We start from the raw sequence: 21,111 nt of genomic DNA, 5'->3' as shown, positions 1-21,111 counted from the left end.
TGGCACCCACCTGTTCCCAATTAGCCTGTTCACCTGTGGGTTGTTCCAAACAGGTGTTTGATGAGCATTCCTCAACTTTCTCAGTCTTTTTTGCCACCTCTCCCAGCTTTTTTGGAACGTGTTGCAGCCATAAATTTCCATCCATCCATCCATCCATTTTCTGAGCCGCTTCTCCTCACTAGGGTCGCGGGCGTGCTGGAGCCTATCCCAGCTGTCATCGGGCAGGAGGCGGGGTACACCCTGAACTGGTTGCCAGCCAATTGCAGGGCACATAGGAACAAACAACCATCCACACTCACAGTCATGCCTACGGGCAATTTAGAGTCTTCAATTCATGCATGTTTTTGGGATGTGGGAGGAAACCGGAGTGCCCGGAGAAAACCCACGCAGGCACGGGGAGAACATGCAAACTCCACACAGGCGGGGCCGGGGATTGAACCCGGGTCCTCAGAACTGTGAGGCTGACGCTCTAACCAGTCGGCCACCGTGCCGCCCATAAATTTCCAAGTTTATGATTATTTGCTAAAAACAATCAAGTTGATCAGTTTGGACATTACATATCTTGTCTTTGTGGTCTATTCAATTAAATATAGGTTGAACATGATTTTCAAGTCATTGTATTCTGTTTTTTTTATGTTTAACACAACGTCCCAACTTCATTGGAATTGGGGTTGTATTAGTAATTGAGAGAGAGCATTGAGAGGGCAGTACACCCCTGTTCAAATGGCATTTAAAAAATAAATAAAACCAAGATTAATAATTTTTCTTTTTTTTCCTTTTTCCACCATTGGTGTGACCAATAACAAATGGGAAGGTATAGAAGCAGCCTAAATGTTTTGTGCTAACACTGCCTGGTATTTGGAACTGTTCAGAATTACCCCCACCTTGACAATGGCCCCAGTTTCAGCTAAAGAAAAATGGCCACAAAGTATTATGTTGCCACGGCCATGCTTCACAGTTGGTATGGTGTTCTTTTGGTGATCTACAGTGTTGCATATGTGTCACGTACACCTTCAATTATGGCCAAAAAGTACAACCTTGGTTTTGTCAAATATTAACACGTTTTCCCACTTGCTTTTGGGAGGTTTTAGGTGTGTTTTTGCAAATTGTAGCTGGGTTTGGATGCATTGCTTTGTAAGATAAGGCTTCTATCTTGCCACCCTACCCCATAGCACAGATATACAGTATGAAGAAGATGGGAGATTGTTAACAATCAAATATACTAAACTTGGCCAGAAATTCCCACAGCTCCTTCAATGTTGCTTTCAGCCCTAGGTAGCCTCCCTGATTAGTTTTAGATGCCCAGGTCTTGGTAATGTCACTGTTGTATCATATTTTCTCCACTTGATGAGGACTGTTTTTATTGTGTTCCATGGTACAGTCCCTTCCAAAAGTATTGGAACAGCAAGGTCAATTCCTTTGTTTTTGTTGTATGAGGGGATCAAAGGTCACGGGCATTCAATGTTGGTTTTCTGCCTTGTCACTTACATGCAGTGATTTCCTCAGATTCTCTCAACCTTTTGATGATATGGACCGTAGATGATGAAATTCCTAAATTCCTTGCAATTGTATGTTGAGGAACATTGTCCTTAAACTGTTTTAAGACTATTTTCTCATGCACTTGTTCACAAAGAGGTGAACCTCGCCCCATCTTTGCTTGTGAATGACTGAGCAATTCAGGGAAGCTCCTTTTATACCCTATCATGACACCCACCTGTTCCCAATTAGCCTGTTCACCTGTGGGATGTTCCAAACAGGTGTTTGATGAGCATTCCTCAACTTTCTCAGTCTTTTTTGCCACCTGTCCCAGCTTTTTTGGAACGTGTGTTAAAATTCCAAGTTAATGATTATTTGCTCAAAACAATAAAGTTCATCAGTTTGAACATTAAATATCTTGTCTTTGTGGTGTATACAATTAAATATAGGTTGAACATGATTTGCAAATCATTGTATTGTGTTTTTATTTATGTTTAACACAACGTCCCAACTTCATTGGAATTGGGGTCGTAATCTAAATAGACGCTGAATTGGAAAAGAACGTTCTGAAGAAACCAAGACTAACCATAGCAATGAAATCTTATGAGGCACTAAATATATGAAAGAAGAACAGTATTATTATGTTGATACTCTTACTCAGTTGTTTCTTCAGTAATCAGGTCTCAGAGAAGATGTCCAACCTATCTTCCCTAGAATAAAATGTCATTTAATTATTGTTAAACTTTTGCAAAGTTGTTCAGGTACTTGTTTTGTGTCCCTGCCCTCCGGTGAGTATGCAACGGGTGCCTCAGGCAAGAGACAGCAAGACCTCCTTTAAGGGTAAACAACAGATGGAATGAACAGTTGGGAGAAAGACCTGAGGGACAAAATGTTTTTGGAAAATGTTCCATTTATTACAGATCGCTATAGAGCTACACCAGGGGCCACCAACACAATTACAATCGACCTGTGAGGCCAGAAGTTGATAAGTGTAGGTTAACAAATAATATTACTTTCCACTAGAGGTTGCACGACGAATAATTTTTTTGTCGTCGACACTAAGGTGATTTAAATTGAGGTTGCTTCGTCGATGACGTAATTGATCATTTTTGTACAGTAGCGTACAAACGGTCCTAAAACTTTTTTATGGTACGGACCTGTTTCACAAAATGACATATTTTGACAGACCGGCATTGAAACAAATTAATATAACTGATTGAAAATACAACTCTGCATTACTGAAGACGTTAATTATTTAAGATTGTCGGCCGCGACCTTTTTCAGAGCCTAAAATCGGGACCAATCCACTCTTAACGCACATCAGACTGAAGGACAATCTTATAGGATAGTCTTATAAGACTATAAGATTGTCTGGCGTTTGACATGCTTGGTCGGGAAGACCGTGTGTGTGTGTACCTGGTCTTATTTCGTACTCCACCAAACCACTTGTGTGTGTGTGTGTGTGTTGTGCTTTGAAGTGATCTCCTCCCGTGATATTGCCATCCCCTCACTCTTTAATCAGACAAATGGATGTGTGCGCTCACTTCCGTGATGTCATAGAACAATGAAATATCCTCACTACTATGTGACCGTGTCCACCTCGATAGTATGCTTTTCCTCGCCGACGGCCGCCCCTTGCCACTGTAATAGCTGAATAACGACAATGTCGTCATGTCACTCAGCTAATCGAAGCAAACTTTATGGTGGAAATGACTCGTATGGAGTCTATAGGTTTGAAACAGCACAGTTTCAAGAAAGGTTGTCATCAACCTTAGACGACGTCCAATGTTTAACCACAGTGATTAGTAGTCCACAACTTCAAACATGCTCACAGTGCCACCATATACATACTGCATATATCTAGTGTAAAAAAAAAAAAAAAAAAAAAAAACATTTTTCAATCACATTGTGCAACAGTAGTTAGACAAGTTGTGAGCGTTTATCAATATAGCACTTTGGTTACTGCAGTTTACGCTATGGGACTTTTCAACATTTCCTACCTTGTACGTGGTTTGAGGATATGCCATCAAGATTAGCGTTCCGTAACTTCGTGACTGTTGTTCTCATGTTGCAGCTATTTACTCTTTTCAACCATTTTAACACAAACCCAGGATTCAGTTTGTGTTCTGGACAATTCACCTACATTTTTCCATCAATGAGACTCTAGGTAACATTAAGGATAGGAGATGTTAGTATATTGTCCTGTGATTGCAACTGTTGATTATGACAATGATGGTGTAGTGGTTCGCTTGCCTGACTGCAATCGATGTTGGTTCAGTTCCCACTCAGTGGCAGTGTGAAGGTGAGTGCGAATGGTTGTCCGTCTCTGTATTGAATTGTTCGTTCATGATCAGATCATGATCATAAAGTTCTTGATGAAACTTCCTGCGCTCATAAAACGCTGACCCATAAGCGACATTGCATAGTCATGCGTCCATCATCTGCTGCGTGTTCGGTTCAGGGTTGGAGACTAAGAGGTGCAGGACAGCCTGGATTGAACCACTGCACCATACTGTATTAAAATAATGATCATGTCATACAGAAATGTTTTGTTGCAAAGAACAATAACAATATTTTTATTAATTTATGTCAGATGCAGCAACCAAGATTATTATCAAATCCAAGGGGACAATAATTATTTAATTACATTCAGCCAAAATAGGAAGCAAGAGGGAAAAAGAAAAAAAAGGCAGGCTGAGATTTCAGAGAGAGTTGACGGTTGGATGTGCAGTATATTTGATGGCTTTCTGCAGGTGAAGATGTAACAGTACATTTATTTGGACTTCACTGACATCCTTATAACCCGTGTTTCGTTTTCGTTTTTTTTGTTTTTTTTTGCATGGCTTTGCCGCATGCAGCGACCAGGATCTCTCTCTATTCATTTCATACATTCAGTTTCCACGTTGAAATGGGCTTTAAGGGTCGAAGGGTCGCGGTCATCAACTGTGCAACAACCCCTTTCTTGAAAGAACTAGATCTGACTGTTTCTAACATATTAATATCGCTTCATCACAACATCACTTCCCACAAACTGCTTGTACAGGAAGAAGAAACTGAAGACAGACTGACGACGGTGAGATACACATCAGTTTTTCATCAGGTGGTTTTATAATGGCGAGCTAATTGCCTGTCAGCAAAGGTAGCGTTTAGAAGTCCTCATAGTTACACAATGAGCCCCATGTGGGCCCAGATGGAGGAGGGGAAGGACGAGTGGCGGTGGAGATGAAAAGATGGAGACAAAGAGGCGTGGGAGGAAGGGAGATGGTGAGGCTTAAGGAAATGATGGGAGAGACAGCGGTGGGGGCATTCATCACGCTGGCTGTGTGTGCGCGTGCGTGTTTGTGTGTGGTAGGGAAAGTTCCTCATTGGAAGGACAAATAGTTGTCAAATGAATGAGACAAATGAGGCAGAAAATGCAGTACACAAAGATGCTACTTAATGAATGTCTTACGCACGCACGCACGCACGCACACGCACACGCACACGCACGCACGCACGCACGCCTTGAACAAAGGTGTGACACAAAGAGCGATGGATGGGTTCTGCTGGACACAGTCAGCTGATCGATTGAGAGAGGAGGAGGAGGGGCCAATGGTGTGGTCACGTCACCACGTCCGGACAAAAGCACAACCTCGCGATGACGTCAAAACGGGAGAGGCAACAGAATATTCCAACCTGACCTTGCTTCATTTAACCTTTGCACAATGAAAAGAAAGGACAAGCTGGTGTTCCCTGGGGTGACACTAAGACGACGTGACGAGGATGGGAGGTGAAAGGTGAAGAATCAAAGGCACAGCTTCAGTGTTTCCCCCTGAGTTGTTGCTGTCACTTACTACGATGCCGATTCCCAAATTTTTGGCTCATTCTATCGTCTCAATCTGGCAGATGTAACAATATTAATACTGTATACCATGCTGTCATTACCCATAAAATATTTTATTCTATTTATAACATCCAGCACCAGTAAAACTTGAACCTCTAACTCCACTGCCAGACATTGTTTAAAGGGAATCGTTAGTGCAATCTTAAGGAGTTTGCTGACATCTTACAATACTTGACATTCACACACGCACGCACACAAATGCACATCACATTGCGACTCACCCATCTAGCCGTCCTAACAATTGAAAAGGGGCAAAGGGAGCCAAATCTGCACTTGAAACATTTAAAAAAAATATATAATAATAATAATAATCATCCTAAAATTAAAAAACTAAGCATGCAAGGTTTGCAAACACACACGCACACAAAGAGACGGAAGGAGAGATGAGTGGGGTTAATGCATGCTGGTGGGATGCGCTGATGCTGTGGTCTGATGGGATTTCCTGAGTTGTATGAATGACATTCCCTCTGGGAGAACTTGAACAGATCTCCCACATGAACCACAGAAACATGCCTTTTGCAAACATTACAACAACAAAGTTTAAATAATAGTACTTGAAAAGGCAAAGCTTTTCTGAAGTCATTGGGAGAGGACAGGAGTGTTTCAAAACCTTTTTGAAAGTAAAAACAGGAGCTTTTTCCGGGCATCATGACATACGGCAATAACTGTAAAACACTCGGCGTCCTCTTGAAATCAAAAATAAAAGAAATACTGTATGTTTTGTTCACATTTGTTTTTTTTTTGTTTTTGTTTTTTTTTTCCCAGTAGACGATATCACACAGTGATAACAAAGAAAAGGAGAAATGTACAGCCACATTATAGCTTCGTGCAAGAAACCACATACACTGGCACACGTCGCATAGGCATAGAGATCAAGGCAAGACAACGTATACAAAAATATAGAAAATCTCCAAAGCAAGTCATCTCTTCACAGTCATGTCTTTTCCAGCCTGCTTCACTTCCAAATCAACACCAGCCACCAGAGTCACTTCAGTAACATTCTCCTTGTCTTGTCAGCGTGTGTTTTATTTTAAGACATTAAAAAGTTTTTTTGTATTCCATGCAGGAATCCACAGAATTCCAGTCCATCCATCATAATGACATTTGAGATATAATATGAACAACCAGTGAGTGATAGAAAACTAGTACAATAAAAGCATTTCATTTCTTTCGCATCCTTTGTGACAATTTTTTTTTTTTTCTTTTAGAATTCATAATATGTCCTGTCACTTTAAAGACATTCTAGCATTCGCTCATAATTGGTAGTGACAGAAATAAGTTGTTTGGCATACTCAGCAAGCCATGCCCAAAAAGGATGCTTTAGTTTGTCTCTTGCAAAGGACAGGTAGGAGTGGAGGGGGCGGGGGGCATCATACAGAGCAGTTGAGATTACAAACCGTGCTCAGGTCGGACCGTCAACGTCAGCATTTGCAACACACATGCAAAGAAAATTTCAGAGTTCTGGACTAAGTCATCGTGTCCGTGCTCTGGTTTTTGGGGGAGTTTTCACAGCACAGGTGAGAACGGTGCCTGTAATTGTGAGCGTCAAACCCGCAGCGGCAATTGAGCGATGGCTACCGTAGCAAGTCCAGAACTCGTGTTCTCACGCACATAAAAAGATTGTTTGGACGCTTGCAAAAAAAAAAAAAAAAAAAAAAAAAAAAAAAAAGAGCTGATACATTGAATGAGTTTCTTAAGAATTATCAAATGGGGTTGAAATTTTGCAAGTAAGGCAAAGATGGATGGTGAAGAGGAGTACAGTGGACCTCCGCAATTCGCAGAGGATATTGACCGGGCCTGACCGCGAATAGCAAAAAACGGTGGATAATTGACGCCCATTCTAATTGCATTGTTTTTTGTTTTTGTTTTTAAACCCAACAAAAATCTTGAACAAAGAAGAAAAAAATAGGTGACTTCGCGAGTATGCGGGTTTCCACTGTAAACAATCAAACGTTGGCCTCATGATAGAGGGCGTAAAAAAAAGAGCGTCAAGTAACACTGAGGTGAGAGGAGTCATTGGTCGTTTGAGCCGCCCTGATCTGTTTCGTCATCCTCCTCCTCATCCTCATCAAGCGAAACAACCCCTGAAGAGGCCACATCGGACATCCTCCTGCGAGGCTCGTAATCCCGTGGGAACTCCTCCGCGTTGGCCTCCGCCTGGCACAAGGTGGCCTCGTAGTCCTTGCAGGGGGTGTCGTCGTCCTCCCCGGGCGACAGGTATGTCTCAGAGTAGGACATTGAATACGCGGGAGACTCCTGACCACCGCGAGGCCTGATGCCATGCCCGCTGCCCCCTATGGTATGGAAACCACAGTCCCTCCCAACGGGCCCCGTTTGGGCCACCCTCTGAAGTCGGGCCAGCAGAAGCTCCTCCCCTCCCTGCAGCGCCGCCAGAATTTTGGCGGCCAGCTCGGCGGCGTCGCCGTGCCCCCCGCGGTGGCCGCTCAGGTCGCGCAGGAGCGGGTGGTGTTCGTCGAGGCTGCACAGGCTGGAGCACAGAGTGTCCGGCGAGCCCGCCGTGGGGGACGGCTCCCTGCCGCCTCCTCCGCCCTCTCCCTCGCTGCGTGGCTCACGCAGGGCCAGGTGTTGACAAAGCTGACTGTGGATCTGGTCCTTTAAGTGCAGAGGATATGACGGCACATCTGGAAGGAAGGAGACACAATGCAAGAATGACCAAGAGTGAGGAGAGTTGCAATTCGCATTAGATGTTTCAGAACACAGATGGTTGTCAGCAGAGAATGCAGCAAGAATCATTTTAGTGAACAGAACGTTCTGAAAAAGAAAAAAAAAACATTAAAAGGCTCCCATTAAATAACTGATGATTATACTTGTGACTGTCAAATCAGGTACAACTTTGGTTGCTGACTTCAAGGAGATTTCTCGAGGAAAATACATGGGCAACACAATGACCTGCAGTTATTGGTGGCTGAATGTAATCAAGAATAAAGCAATGCTAAACACACAAGACACACACATATGTAGCTGTGGCCACACATCATCATGTGACATAGACTGCCTCTGCAGCAAAGGAAATCATATTAAAGTTGCAAGAGGATATCAAATTACACAAAGGAACAAAAAATATGTTGTAAGCAGATGAAAAGTGGGGCAGTGGGACACAGGACAATGCAGAGGGAGAGCTGGATGGACGCTGATGAGGACAGTATGAACGAAATCCTCAAGTGTGTGTGTGTGTGTGTGGGTGTGCATGTGCATGTGCGCAGGTGAATACCTGTGCTCTGTGTTGCAGGCTCGTTGGCAGGCAAAAAGTCTTCATCGTATGAGTCATCGTTGGAATCGTCACCATCCACTGACGACCAGGCCCTCAGTTTAGCCTCGGCAATGGCGAACTGTTCTGCGACACCTGCGAACACACAAGTACACATCCATCAGGTACACACGCGAGCAAACCCATGGTAGGCATGGCAACGCCTGTGTTTCCATGTTACACAGCTCTTTTTGACTGGCAGGAGCAAAGTGCAGTGATTAATTGTAATGGCAATGTTCCCATTACAGCTGAGCCATTCTTCCATTCTTTCTCCTAGTTTGGGATGTGCTTGTTCACAATTACAGATACCCGTAGCCTACCAGGGAACACGGTGACTGAGTGATTAGCATGTCTGCCTCACAGTGGTTCGATTCTCAGCCCTGGCCTCCCTTGTGTGGGATTTGCATGTTCTCCCGTGCTTGTGTAGGTTTTTTCCCCCACATTTAAAAATATGAATAATTGGTTCACTGAAGAATTTTGACGCTCCATAGGTGTGAATGAGAGTCATATGAAAACGCTGTTAGGTAAAGGTCCATTGTCAATACCTTTCTCCATACGGTTTGATGTTTGATACTTTTGGCCTGATTTAATAAGATCCCAAATAGCAGGTGCTAAATTGCGTGTTGGCTCACTCTCGCACAATGATTCTTGGCTGGTGGGTGAGGAACCAAAAGTGGGTCGCAGACCGATTTTGGGTGGGTCGCCAACAGCTGGGAATTTTTTTTATTATTATTTTGATTTTTACGCTACAGTACAGAGCTGTACCAATTTCTCACATGGAAAAAAATAGGTAAGCAACAGGAAGTGTAGCTGCCTCGCGCTTTAGCTACTCGTTTAATTTGTAAACAAATATAGTGCAGCCTAGTGGACATCATGGTGAGCAATATGCTTGTGGTGGTACAGCAAACCCATTTGAAACAGCTTTTGAAAATACTAGAAATGTGCTGTCAGAGGCTATTTTTAAACACATGTTTATTGTTGAGTCACAACTTTGTAACAAAAGGAAAATGCAGGTGACAAAAGTGAAGAACCATTGCTTCTAACAGATTGTGCATGCTGTTAGAGATAGGAATAAAAGTGGTGGAAACTGCAATATTTAAAAGAGAGTTTTGCGCTTTCGGCAGTAGCTGTGATGATTTTCACAATGGAACAATTTTTCTCACTAAATATATTTCCAAAGGTGCTATTGACATTAAAATGTCACCAGATGTTAGGAATAAATCAAGTAATCCATACATACAAAGAAAGTAGAACAAACAAGATCAGAAATTAAGTTGTAGGTAATAATGTGAAATGACACAGGGAAAACGTATTTAACACGCCAACTGGTATTTATTTAATACTTTGTACAAAAGCCTTTGTTTGCAATGACAGCTTCAAGACACCTCCTGGATGGAGAAACTAGTCACATGCTGGTGTGATTTTGATTTTGGCCCATTCCTAAATACAAGCAACACATTGACTGTCCCACCAGGGAGAACAACATTCTAGATCACTGCTATACCATGCTGAAGGACTCGTACCGTGCTATTCCGCGTGCAGCTTTGGGCTCGTCTGATCACTGTTTAATTCACTTAATACTAACATACAGGCAAAAACTTAAATGTGTGAAGACTGTGGTGAAAACAGTGAAGAAGTGGACCAATGAATCAAAGATGCAACTTCAAGACTGTTTAGACTGCACAGATTGGAGTGTCTTTAAAACTTCAACTGGCAGCTTGGATGAATAGACAGACACTACTAGATCCTACATCAGCTTCTGTGAAAACTTGTGTGTACGAACAAAGACATTTTGCACGTTAGATAACAACAAGTAGTGGTTCACTGCCAAACTTTGCCAACTTCGCCAGGCTAAAGAGGACGCCTGTCGGAGTGGGGACAGAGTCGTGTACAATCAGGCCAGAAATCAGCTGACAAAATAAATCAACATTGCCAAGAGAAATTATGCAGAAAAGATGGAAAACCAGTTTGCCGTTAACGAATCTGTTGAAGTTACAATTGCTAACCAACAACAAGCGATCAACCCCCAAGCGGAGAACAATAAAGGACTGGCGGACGACTCGAATACCTTCTACTGCAGATTTGAAGAGGACACTTTCACAACTCACACCCACCCAGCCGCACCACCGATGACCACCATCACACCTCTGACTCCCCCTTCTGCATTGACCATTCACTAACAGGACGTGAAACGTGTCCTTAAACAACAAAAGACCAACAATACGGCAGACCCAAACAGTGTGTCCCCCTCCTGCTTGACAGTCTGTGCGGACCAGCTCGCTCCAGTTTCACACAGATTTTCAATAGATCTTTGGAATTGTGTGAAGTCCCACAAACCTCAAACGCCACACCATCATCCCAGTCCCCAAGAAACCTGCAATTTCAGGACTGAAGAACTACAGGCCTGTCGCCCTGACATCTGTGGTCAATGAAGTCGTTTTAACCCCTCATGCTGGACCACCTCAAGAGCGTCACAGGACCCCTGCTGGACCACCTGCAGTTTGTCTATCAAGCAAACAGGTCTGTGGATGACACAGTCAACATGGGACCCCACTTCATCCTGGAACACCTTAACGGTGCAGGGACCAACACAAGAATGCTGTTTGTGGACTTCAGCTCTGCGTTCAACAACATCATCGCTAAACTCCTCTCCTCCAAGCTTCTCAAGCTCAGCGTCTGCCAGTGGATTTACAGCTTCCTAACGGGGAGGACACAGCAGGTGAGGGTTAGGGGCACCACCTCATCCAAATACACCATCAGCACAAGGATATGTCCTCTCTCTGCTACTCTTCTCTCTCTACACGAAAGACAACACCTCAATGCACCCGACTGTCAAACTCCTGAAGTTTGCAGATGACACCACAGTCATCGGCCTCATCAAAGACGGTGACGAGTCTCCATCACAACAGGAAGTGGAGCGGCTGGAGCTTTGGTAAGCTGAACACGCTCAAGACTGTAGAGATGATGGTGGACTTCAGAAAACATCGTTCGTCACAGCTGCCCCTCACACTGTCCAACTGCCCTGTGTCAACCGCCGAGACCTTCAACTAACATCAACTCCATCCGCAAAAAGGCAGAGCCTGTACTTCCTGCAGCTTCTGAGCCTGCCACAGGAGCTGTTGAGGAAGTTCTCACAGCAGTCATTGAATCGGTTCTGTGTTCATCCATCACAGTCTGGTTTGGTGCATCCACAAAGGACAAAATCAGACTGCATCGAACAGTTAGGACTGCCAAGAAGATTATCAATACCCATCTACCCACTCCTGTGGGCTTGCACACTGCCAGAACTAAGACAACAGCCTGCAAAATCATCTTGGATCCCCACATCCTGGTCACCACCTATTCCAGCTCCTTCCCTCAAGTATGTGCAATCAAACAATGTAAACTAAAACCAGCAGCCATTCCAACAGCTTCTTCCCTCTTGCCATTAACCTCTTAAATACTTACAATTTCATTGCAACATGCTGCCGATTTTGCACATCTCTGTCAGGACACTTCTACATTAGTCGTGCACTCACTGTTTTATCACGCTGCACTATTCACATACTGTTGTTGATTACTACTGGCCAGTTGTGTGTTTCAGAATTGTCTGCACCATTTGCACAATCATCACATAAATGTATAATGAACGTGTCTCATTTAAATAGTTGTTTCACCTATAAAGTCATGAATGATTTTTGTTATCTTTGCATTTAAAACACAATAGACAGTAAAAGAGAATAGCCTACAGTGTTTTTCAAGTGGTTGGTGGCTCTGCCATGTTCATATAAAAAAGCAACATTATCTCTTCATTTTTAGTATTTCTCTGCACAAAAATAGTGTTAGAAAATATATTTCCCCTTAAAAATGAACCTTCTGTTTGGACTGCTGTCATCCCCCTAAATAGGGACTTTCTTCAGTCAGTCAAATGTGGCCAGTCATTTACTAAGAAAGCATATTGAAAAAAGGCTGACATTCATCACATTTTTGACTACTTTTTACTGATTTTAAGTCACAAACATCTCCAAGTATTTCCTACAAAAACCTCACTAGTTTACGTTAAGATATCTACTGATAAAGAATCGCAAACGGCTATCTGGCGTAACTAGAATTTGAATAATTTTTTTAAATTGTCATTATTTCAAAGTTTTATATGCACTTTAACAAATCGTATCCTCTGCATTTAACCCATCACGATAGCGGAGATGGCCCACACACACTAGATCAGGAAACAGCTTTTGGCGCCCTCAAAATCATCACAGCCGTGAGTGTGAACAGCAATCTCCAATGTGGCAGCAAACATACTCAGCTATGGCCGCCCTTTGAAGGAGTATAAAAGATGAAGTTGACAATACTACAGGTAAAGTCAAAACATTACTTGAATAAATGTGGAATTTTACACCAAAAATGTCATGTCATGAAGAAAAGATTTGGGAGGATATAAATTCATATGAGGGAAACAACATTAACTTATACTGTAGAGCAGTACTTCTTAACCTTTTTGGAGGTACTGAACCCCACAAGTTTCATATGTGCATTTACTGAATCCTTCATAATTGCAAAAATAAAAGGTGATATTTTTTTCTTTTTCAAATTCAAAATAGGTATACATTTTATTTGTGGACAAAATTAACCAATGCACCAGTTGCACCCAAGATCACTGTTCAAAGATTCAATCCAACAAACACAAAAAACACAAATGACTATTTAATGAAAATCAATGTGACGTTTACAATTTTATTTTATTTCACAATAGAACTTTTGACGAGGTCATTTCCATAAACCACAAAAAAAAATGAATGCCATGAGCAAGCACTTGGCAATGGAGGAAAAACTTTCTCAAAGGAAGAAACCTCAATCAGAACCGAAGCTCTATGGGAAAACTGTCTGTCTCATCATGTTGGGTTGAGCCAGAGAGACAGAGTAAAGGGAACCTTACAGAGACAAGTTCAGAAATACGCGGTTTCACCTTGGCAAATGACACTCTCAAATCATTTTCACAAAAAGGTATATTCCTTTTCTTCCTTTTTATGTCTACTATCCTTGAAAAGGATATGCTCACAAATGATTTGTAACAAACTGCATGAGTATCCCAATGGCTTTCTTGGCAGAGTGTGGTGTAATCATATCAATCATAAGACTGGGGTGAATGAAACCGACATCCACATATACAGTGAGTGTCTTGATCGCCACTGAACCCCTGAGACTGACTCACTGAACCTTCGATCAAACCCAGGCTAAGAACCACTGTTATAGGACAATAAACAGAATCAAATGTCAAGTATATAAAATAAACAGTTTCTGGATTCAGGCAATGGCTGTTGTAGATCCTTTAAAGTTACGCCTAAGTAAAGGTTTCATAAACAATTAAATGCATTGTTTTGACAAAATACTATGAGCATTATATGCAGGTCATTGTTTTTGTGTGCATGTTTGAGTTTGTTCCAAGAAAGAACTACACAGACGTTTTTGTTGCGATTGTTTGATAGTCAAAAAAAAAAAAAAAAAAGATTCAGCTGCTGCTGCTCCCAGACTCCTATGTTTTGTCTGTGTGGGAATTTTGACATTCAGGACCCTATTTTCATGAACAGCGTGATACTGGCGCGGCGGGCGGCGCAACTGTGTGCCAGGGACAGGTTAGACAGGTGTTGGTAATTTCGTAGACCAGCGCAGAGTGGGCGGGCTGCGCCACTGTGGGTGTGTTTGGAGCTAACATCATTCAACACCAATCGAAAAGGCTCCTCTCATTCCCTTTAAATGTGACACAATGACATTCTCGATGGAGAAATCTCCGTGCGGAAAAGCACGTGAGTGCATCAGTGTCACTGCTCTTGGCCGGTATGGCAACAGACAATGTACCATAAGTGGGCTGGTGATCACCGGTGGAGACTCAAATACAAACCCCAATTCCAATGAAGATTGGACATTGTGTAAAACGCAAAAAAAATAAAATAAATACAATTATTTGGAAATCCTTTTCAAGCTATATTCAATTGAATATACAAAGAAGATATTTATAGTAAAGTTAAATTTGATAAACTTAATTCCATCATCCATTTTCTGAGCCGCTTCTCCTCACTAGGGTCGCGGGCGTGCTGGAGCCTATTCCAGTTAACATTGGGCAGGAGGCAGGGTACGCCCTGAACCGGTTGCCAGCCAATCGCAAGGCACATACAAACAAACAACCATTCACACTCACATTCACACCTACGGGCAATTTAGAGTCGTCAATTAACCTAGCATGCATGTTTTTGGGATGTGGGAGGAAACCGGAATGCCCGGAGAAAACCCACGCAGGCAGAGGGAGAACATGCAAACTCCACACAGGCGGGTCCGGGGATTGAACCCCGGTCCTCAGAACTGTGAGGCAGACTCTCTAACCAGTCGGCTACCGTGCCATAAACTTATTATTTTTATTTTTTATTTTTTGCAAATATCCACTCATTTTGAATTTGATGCCTGCAACACGTTCCAAAACAGCTGGGACATGTTTGTCACTGTGTTACATCACCTTTCCTTTTAACAACACTCAATAAGCGTTTGGGAACTGAGAACAATAATTGATGAAGCTTTGTAGGTGGAATTCTTTTCCATTTCTTTCCCTCCTTTTTCTTGCTTGATGTACAACTTCAGTTGCTTAACAGTGCAGTTTACCCAGACTGCTGGCAGGCCAGTCTAGTACTTGCACCGTGTTGTAACACGTGCAGAATGTGGCTTGACATTGTCTTACCAAAATAAGCAGGGATATCCCTGAAAAGGATGTAACTTGGATGGCAGCATATGCTTCTCCAAAACCTCTATGTACCTTTTAGCTTTAATGGTGACTTCACATACTATATGTGCAAGTTACCCATACCATGGGCCTCCTGCCAGAAGATAGCTGGGATAGGCTCCAGCACTCCCGTGATCCTTGTGAGGGTAAACGGCTCAGGAAATGGATGAATGGATGTCTCGTGGCACCTTCAGTGTATCAGTCAACTTTTGCTCAACATTTTCAACATGTTGACCATAAACAAGTACAACTCTTTTACAGCTGAGCTGAGTAGCTTGGCAAATGACTCCCCTCCAAAATATTTGGCCAATCACAGTGGAGCTTGTTTAATTGACATCAACATGTGACCAATCACAACCAAGTAGGAAGCGATTACCAGCAGCCTTGCACTTTATTTAGTTTTCATGAGTGGGAAAAGTAAGAATTAAACTATTTTTTCGAAACTATAGCACAATAACGTCAGATAATCTAAACCAGAGGTCACTAGCTGGCGGTCTGCACTCAAGGTACAGACACAGAAGCAGTCCCATACGGACCAATACCAAAGCCAAAAAAGAAAAGTTATGGTTCAAGACAAACAGGGCGCTTCTATTTTGAGCTGCGCAACATTACAGGCTTTACGGTAGTGGCAAACTGTATCGACCAATCACAAGCAAGGTCAGCCAGCCCTTCAGCCAATCAAATTTGCATCTCAGGCAGTAATCACCATAATCACTGACTGCGCACAGGCCAGACAAAGATGAGGAGAAAGATCGCAGGGGAGAGAGAAAGAGATTTAGGGCCAATCCCAATTGGGAAAAAAACATCCGGTCCGTTTACGTACACCTCACTCAGCCACTCTCTCATTTTCTCCTTGTCCATCCAGCCCTTTTGATTGGCCTTAACGATGACTTCGGCTGGAAACTTTTCTTTAGGTAGCTTCTTCCTCTTAAAAATCACCATAGGTGGCAGTTTCTGTCCATTAGCATGGCAACCAAGCACAACAGTAAAAGCTGACTTCTCGTGCCCCGTTGTGCGTATTGCTACTGTGGTGGTCCCCTTCTTCTCTACAGTGTGGTTCACCGGGATGTCGAAAGTGAGCGGCACCTCGTCCATGTTGGTGATGTGGTTGGGCTGGATGTGTTTGTCGGCAATCTATTTACTGCAGTAGGTAGCGGAAGATGGCCAGCTTTTCCTTGTAATCCGCCATAAATTGCTGCGCCACAGTAGTCCTTGCCCGGATGGAATGATGGCGCCGTTTCATAAAACGAAAGCACCAAGACGGACCTCCTTGAAAATGTTTGATTTTAATTTCTTCTGCAAGCGTTATTGGCCTCAGTCGAATGGTGACTGTAGAGACGCTTCTCCCGGCTGTTCTTTTCTCATTAATCCATTGCTCGAGTTGGTCTTCCAACTCGGGCCACCTCGCCTTGTTTCCTCGGAAACTCAGCTTCGTCTTCTTGACTTGGCGAAACTCGTTTTCCTGCTTCCTCCACTTGCGAACCATGGATTCGTTGATCTTGAATTCTCTTGTGGCTGCTCGATTCCCATGTTCCTCCGCGTAACTGACAGCTTGCAGTTTAAACTGTGCTTCGTAAGCGTGTCTCTTCGTAGGTGCCATTTTCGGGGGTCCTTAGCCAAACCGATGCACATACCGGAACTATATACCTACTGGGGGCGTGTCTTTAGCGTCCTCTGTCACGCGCACCCATCCCCCTTTACGTCCGCATGCTGTCCTCAGTCACGTCCGCCTTCCTCTATATAAGCAGGGTGTCGGCAGGAAATGCTCCCAGTCAGTCAAATGGAGCGCTCATTAAAGTCACACAACAACATTTACAGATTTTGGAACTCGGTGAACACATAAGGCACGCCGCATTATAAGGCGCCCAGTCCATTTTGGAGAAAATTTAAGACTTTTAAGTGCGCCTTATGGTCGTGAAAATATGGTAAAAAATAAAATAAAAGTACAATTACAGTAAGTAAGACTTGCCAGCCCATTACGATTGGACTCATCTACAGCTACGTGGCAACTTGTTTGTGCAGTCAAAATTGAAACAGTGCGGCGAGAGGCGTGTGCAGCTTCCAATAGGTCAGTACTATCATTATCGGCAAACAGAAAGCTAGCATAGTAAGCATTAAGAGGATTTGTGCTGGCTTTTCTCTTAACCTTGTAACCATGGGCATACCATTGTAAATTCTATTTCGTTTTATGCAGGTTTTTTTTGTTTTCAATGCTTTTAACTATTTTTTTTTACTTTTTAGTTTAGTTTTAGTTTTATTTCCATAGGTATACATTTCCTTTGTTCAAAAACTTGACGTGATAGAGAAAAGCTGAGATCAGTTTTGGATTCCGCACCCAAAAATTTGTTTAAAACAGCTGTCAGACCTAACTCAACAAAAATTGTGTTCCCAAGTGTAATCTATGAAAATTTAACTTTTTGAGTGGAATTATGGAAATAAATACATTTTCCATGATATTCAAATGTTTTGGAAAGGGTCTGTATATCATGCTGAGAGCTGTTCTGGTCACCTTATCGCACTGCAAACGCAGGGCCATATACAGTATACAGTTCTACTACAGTGTTCGTTGTGTATAGACAGTATTCCCCTCAAAAATAGGGAGGCCACATCCACTTTCTCTGCTTTGTTCCACTAATGTGCATCAGAAACTCACAAAGAGAGGTGTCATACCAATCTGCAGACACAGCACAGCACACATTTGTACTTTCACAGATTAGCTCTCTCGCTCTTGCTCTCTGGCATTGAGTCAGATCAACACACACAAACACTCGGTTGTACAGTCGTTGTCACATACACACTGCTACATAAAGATGCATGTGAAGAGCTACACTGGATTAACTGTGTATGTGTGTGTGTGTGTGTGTGTGTGGTGAGGTGCGGGGGTAAGAAAATCTATATTCTTAGTCCGCCTCCAACAAACACTCTCCTTCAATCATGTTTTCCATTTCACATAAGCATGCTCTTACTTCAAACAAAACACAACTACATGCTAACTGACATTTACACAGTGTGTCCAGCCACCCACGTGACACCATCACCAGGCGACAAGTGGACTGTTGACAAGATAGCGGGACTCAGCAGCTCCTTTTTTATGCTCATCTGCATGACTTGATTATTAACAGAATTCAAGTATTTGTTGAACAGACTTCCCATAGAGCCATTTGAAGTTGATAAAACAACATGAAAAAACCTTTAATTTCATTGCACAACCCTTTATCGGGGGCATATTTGCTCCCATAGAGTTTGGTGAAACATTTTAAAAATCCTCATTGTTGGGCAGAAACACATTTATGCTATTGGTCTGTTGATTTAACAAATTATTGACCGATCTAAAGTGTTGAAAATGGCTCGCTCTCTTTGACGATGGAATGTTAATGGCTCCAAAAAAATATGCTGTTTTTAAGATGTGCAAATTCTAACTATTGCCATGATATTAACTACACAGTACAAGACTGTTAAGATTAAGAAAAAAATCAAGACAAAAAAAAAATTCTTTTTCACAGCCTGTATTCAAATAGTAGGAAGTGACTGCCCAACCATCACGTGTGAAATTAAACAACCAAATCTAAACAACCAAATTTAAAAATGTGTCTGTCAGCAAGGCGTTCTGCACATTACAGAAGATACTGTATTTACATAATAACCATCCTCAAAACGAGTTTCTTTGCAGCTTGGAATTTCAGCGAGAGAAGAAATGTAAAATAATATGCTTATTTATCATAGGGGGATTTGGGTGAAAATGTGTCAGAGACGTTATTAAGTCACCTGGGAACTGTTTTTAGAACTAAGGAGCTCACAAAACATTTATTTGCTTTTGTAATTTCAAACTTGGGCCCATCTATTTGTACAAAACCAGGCAACAAGTTTTTTTTTTTTTTCAAATTTGTCCGATTAAAGGAAACGAAGTGAAAATGAGAAGTGTTGTGAATTGTAAGATGGAGGAGGAGAGGAAGGAAGAAAAAAAGACGCTCAGTCACGGTGGCACACACCACGAGCAAAACCTTACTGAGCAAATTAACCTTGAGAGTCTGCATTGCGGGGAGCAAGCGAGCAACTGGCGGTGGAGACTGGGTGAAAAATGGATGAAAGTATGAGATAAATAAATAGCGGGCTTTCAGCGACATCGGAGTGTGAAAATGGGGATAATGAATTTAGCTAGTGGGAATAAATCAAGGAAAAAATAAAAGAAGAAATTAACAGAAATGAATGTCAATTAGTTTTAGTGATAACGTCTGACATTACACAAAGTATTAATAGGTTTTTTTGTTATTTTGGTTCTACTTGTTGCACTTTGATTAAAATATTACAAAGGGAAATAGAGGCAAACCAACATAGCCTGACTCAGTTTTTTTTTTGGGTGATGAAATGATTCTGCAGCGCTGGACAGCACAAGCTTGTACACTGCACATTTGCAAACTGCTTACATGGCAGCAGCCAAGCAGATGCTGTTCATTTAAAGGGTTGCATGATGGATTAGGACGGTATGGGGACGACTGGTTAGCACATCTGCCTCACAGTTCTGGGGTTCAAATCCCGGCCCCTGTGTGGAGTTTGCATGTTCTCCCCGTGCCTGCGTGGGTTTTCTCCGGGCACTCCGGTTTCCTCCCACATCCCAAAAACATGCATGGTAGGTTAATTGAAGACTAATTTTGGATACCGTTCCAAAGCCCCCTCCAGGCTAATATGCCAGTGCACTGCATTGAGATCATTCTGAAAAGCTCTCTTATGCTGTATTGATATTTGAACTCTTGGGTGAAGCATAGCAAAATGCACAACCACAAACATGGTCTTCTTACCAGCAGCAAAGCGTGCCTCCTGCTCTCCCTCGGTGAGATCAGAGTAAGAATTAAAGTCCGATTCCAGGGCTGCAGGCGTTTCCATCGGCTTACACCATCCCTTCCACTCGATGAGGTGAGCTACTCTGCCCTGGGCCATGGCTGTGGGCTTCGTCACATGGTCCTTCACTACCTGCGAAATACCTAGGAGGCAAACATTACGATTTATATTCAGGGTGCACTTAACAATTTTGGTCTGATTCAATGGAGCATCAGAGGTTGTTGCTTGGTGCGCATTTTTTCCCCCTGACCCACAGACCTCACTGGATGAACTTTAAGACTTATAGTCACTGTGGGTTCCTGGCATGTACGAAATGTGTGATCGTCAGGGGCGTCACTAGGATTTATAGATGGGGGGGCTTAGCCCCCAGAAGAACAAGATATGAGTGAAAGTAGCGCAAAGTCGGCAGCAGTCTTGGGCCCTTATTAGGGGGAGGATAGGTGCGTAACGTGCGTGTCCAACAGCAGAGATGCATTTAAGGTTTACAACTGACACACTTGAACCATGTGCACTTTTAATATTTCCAGTGTGTATGCGCACCACTTATGTGCACCCGTTTATGTTACTGCATTGCTTTGTTATTAAAATGCGGTGTTCAGACTTCATCATTACAACATGTGAAAACGTGTGACGATGAAGTGGAAGCTCAAAATTAAAGTGCTGTTAGGGTCGTATAATTTGTAAATAGGCCAAACATTTTCAAGCTAAAGAAGAAAAGAAGTGTGACCATAAAAAACGTTAATAGCACTTGTTATACATCTCTTTCCTGGCTGCTCATACATTATACACTAGCTAAAGTGACATCTGTGAGCTGCTTAATGTGAAGGGACTCACCTCCTGGGCATAAACACTAATCTCTCTCTGTGTATTTGTCGCCTTTACACCATGGGCATTTCT

The 21,111-nt window shown here is 42.6% G+C and overlaps 1 protein-coding gene across 3 annotated transcripts in view; it reads right to left on the bottom strand.

Annotated features, from left to right (window-relative positions):
* Window positions 1-6,996: 6,996 nt before the first annotated feature.
* The window catches only part of fam131ab (family with sequence similarity 131 member Ab), a 31,157-nt gene continuing 17,042 nt past the window's right edge, over window positions 6,997-21,111 (bottom strand). For all 3 annotated transcript variants that reach the window (XM_061783070.1, XM_061783071.1, XM_061783069.1), the window contains exons 3-5: window positions 20,175-20,357; window positions 8,592-8,723; window positions 6,997-8,001 (exon numbers count right to left, since the gene is read on the bottom strand). In XM_061783070.1, coding sequence (XP_061639054.1) covers window positions 7,373-8,001; window positions 8,592-8,723; window positions 20,175-20,357 — 944 coding nt within the window. In that variant the 3' untranslated portion in view covers window positions 6,997-7,372. The remainder of the gene's footprint in view (window positions 8,002-8,591; window positions 8,724-20,174; window positions 20,358-21,111) is intronic.

This window comes from Phyllopteryx taeniolatus, chromosome 8 (assembly GCF_024500385.1).
Source record: "Phyllopteryx taeniolatus isolate TA_2022b chromosome 8, UOR_Ptae_1.2, whole genome shotgun sequence".
Classification (NCBI taxonomy): Eukaryota; Metazoa; Chordata; class Actinopteri; order Syngnathiformes; family Syngnathidae; genus Phyllopteryx; species Phyllopteryx taeniolatus.
Note: the sequence above shows the minus strand (reverse complement) of the source record. Positions and strands in the feature narration are given on the sequence as shown.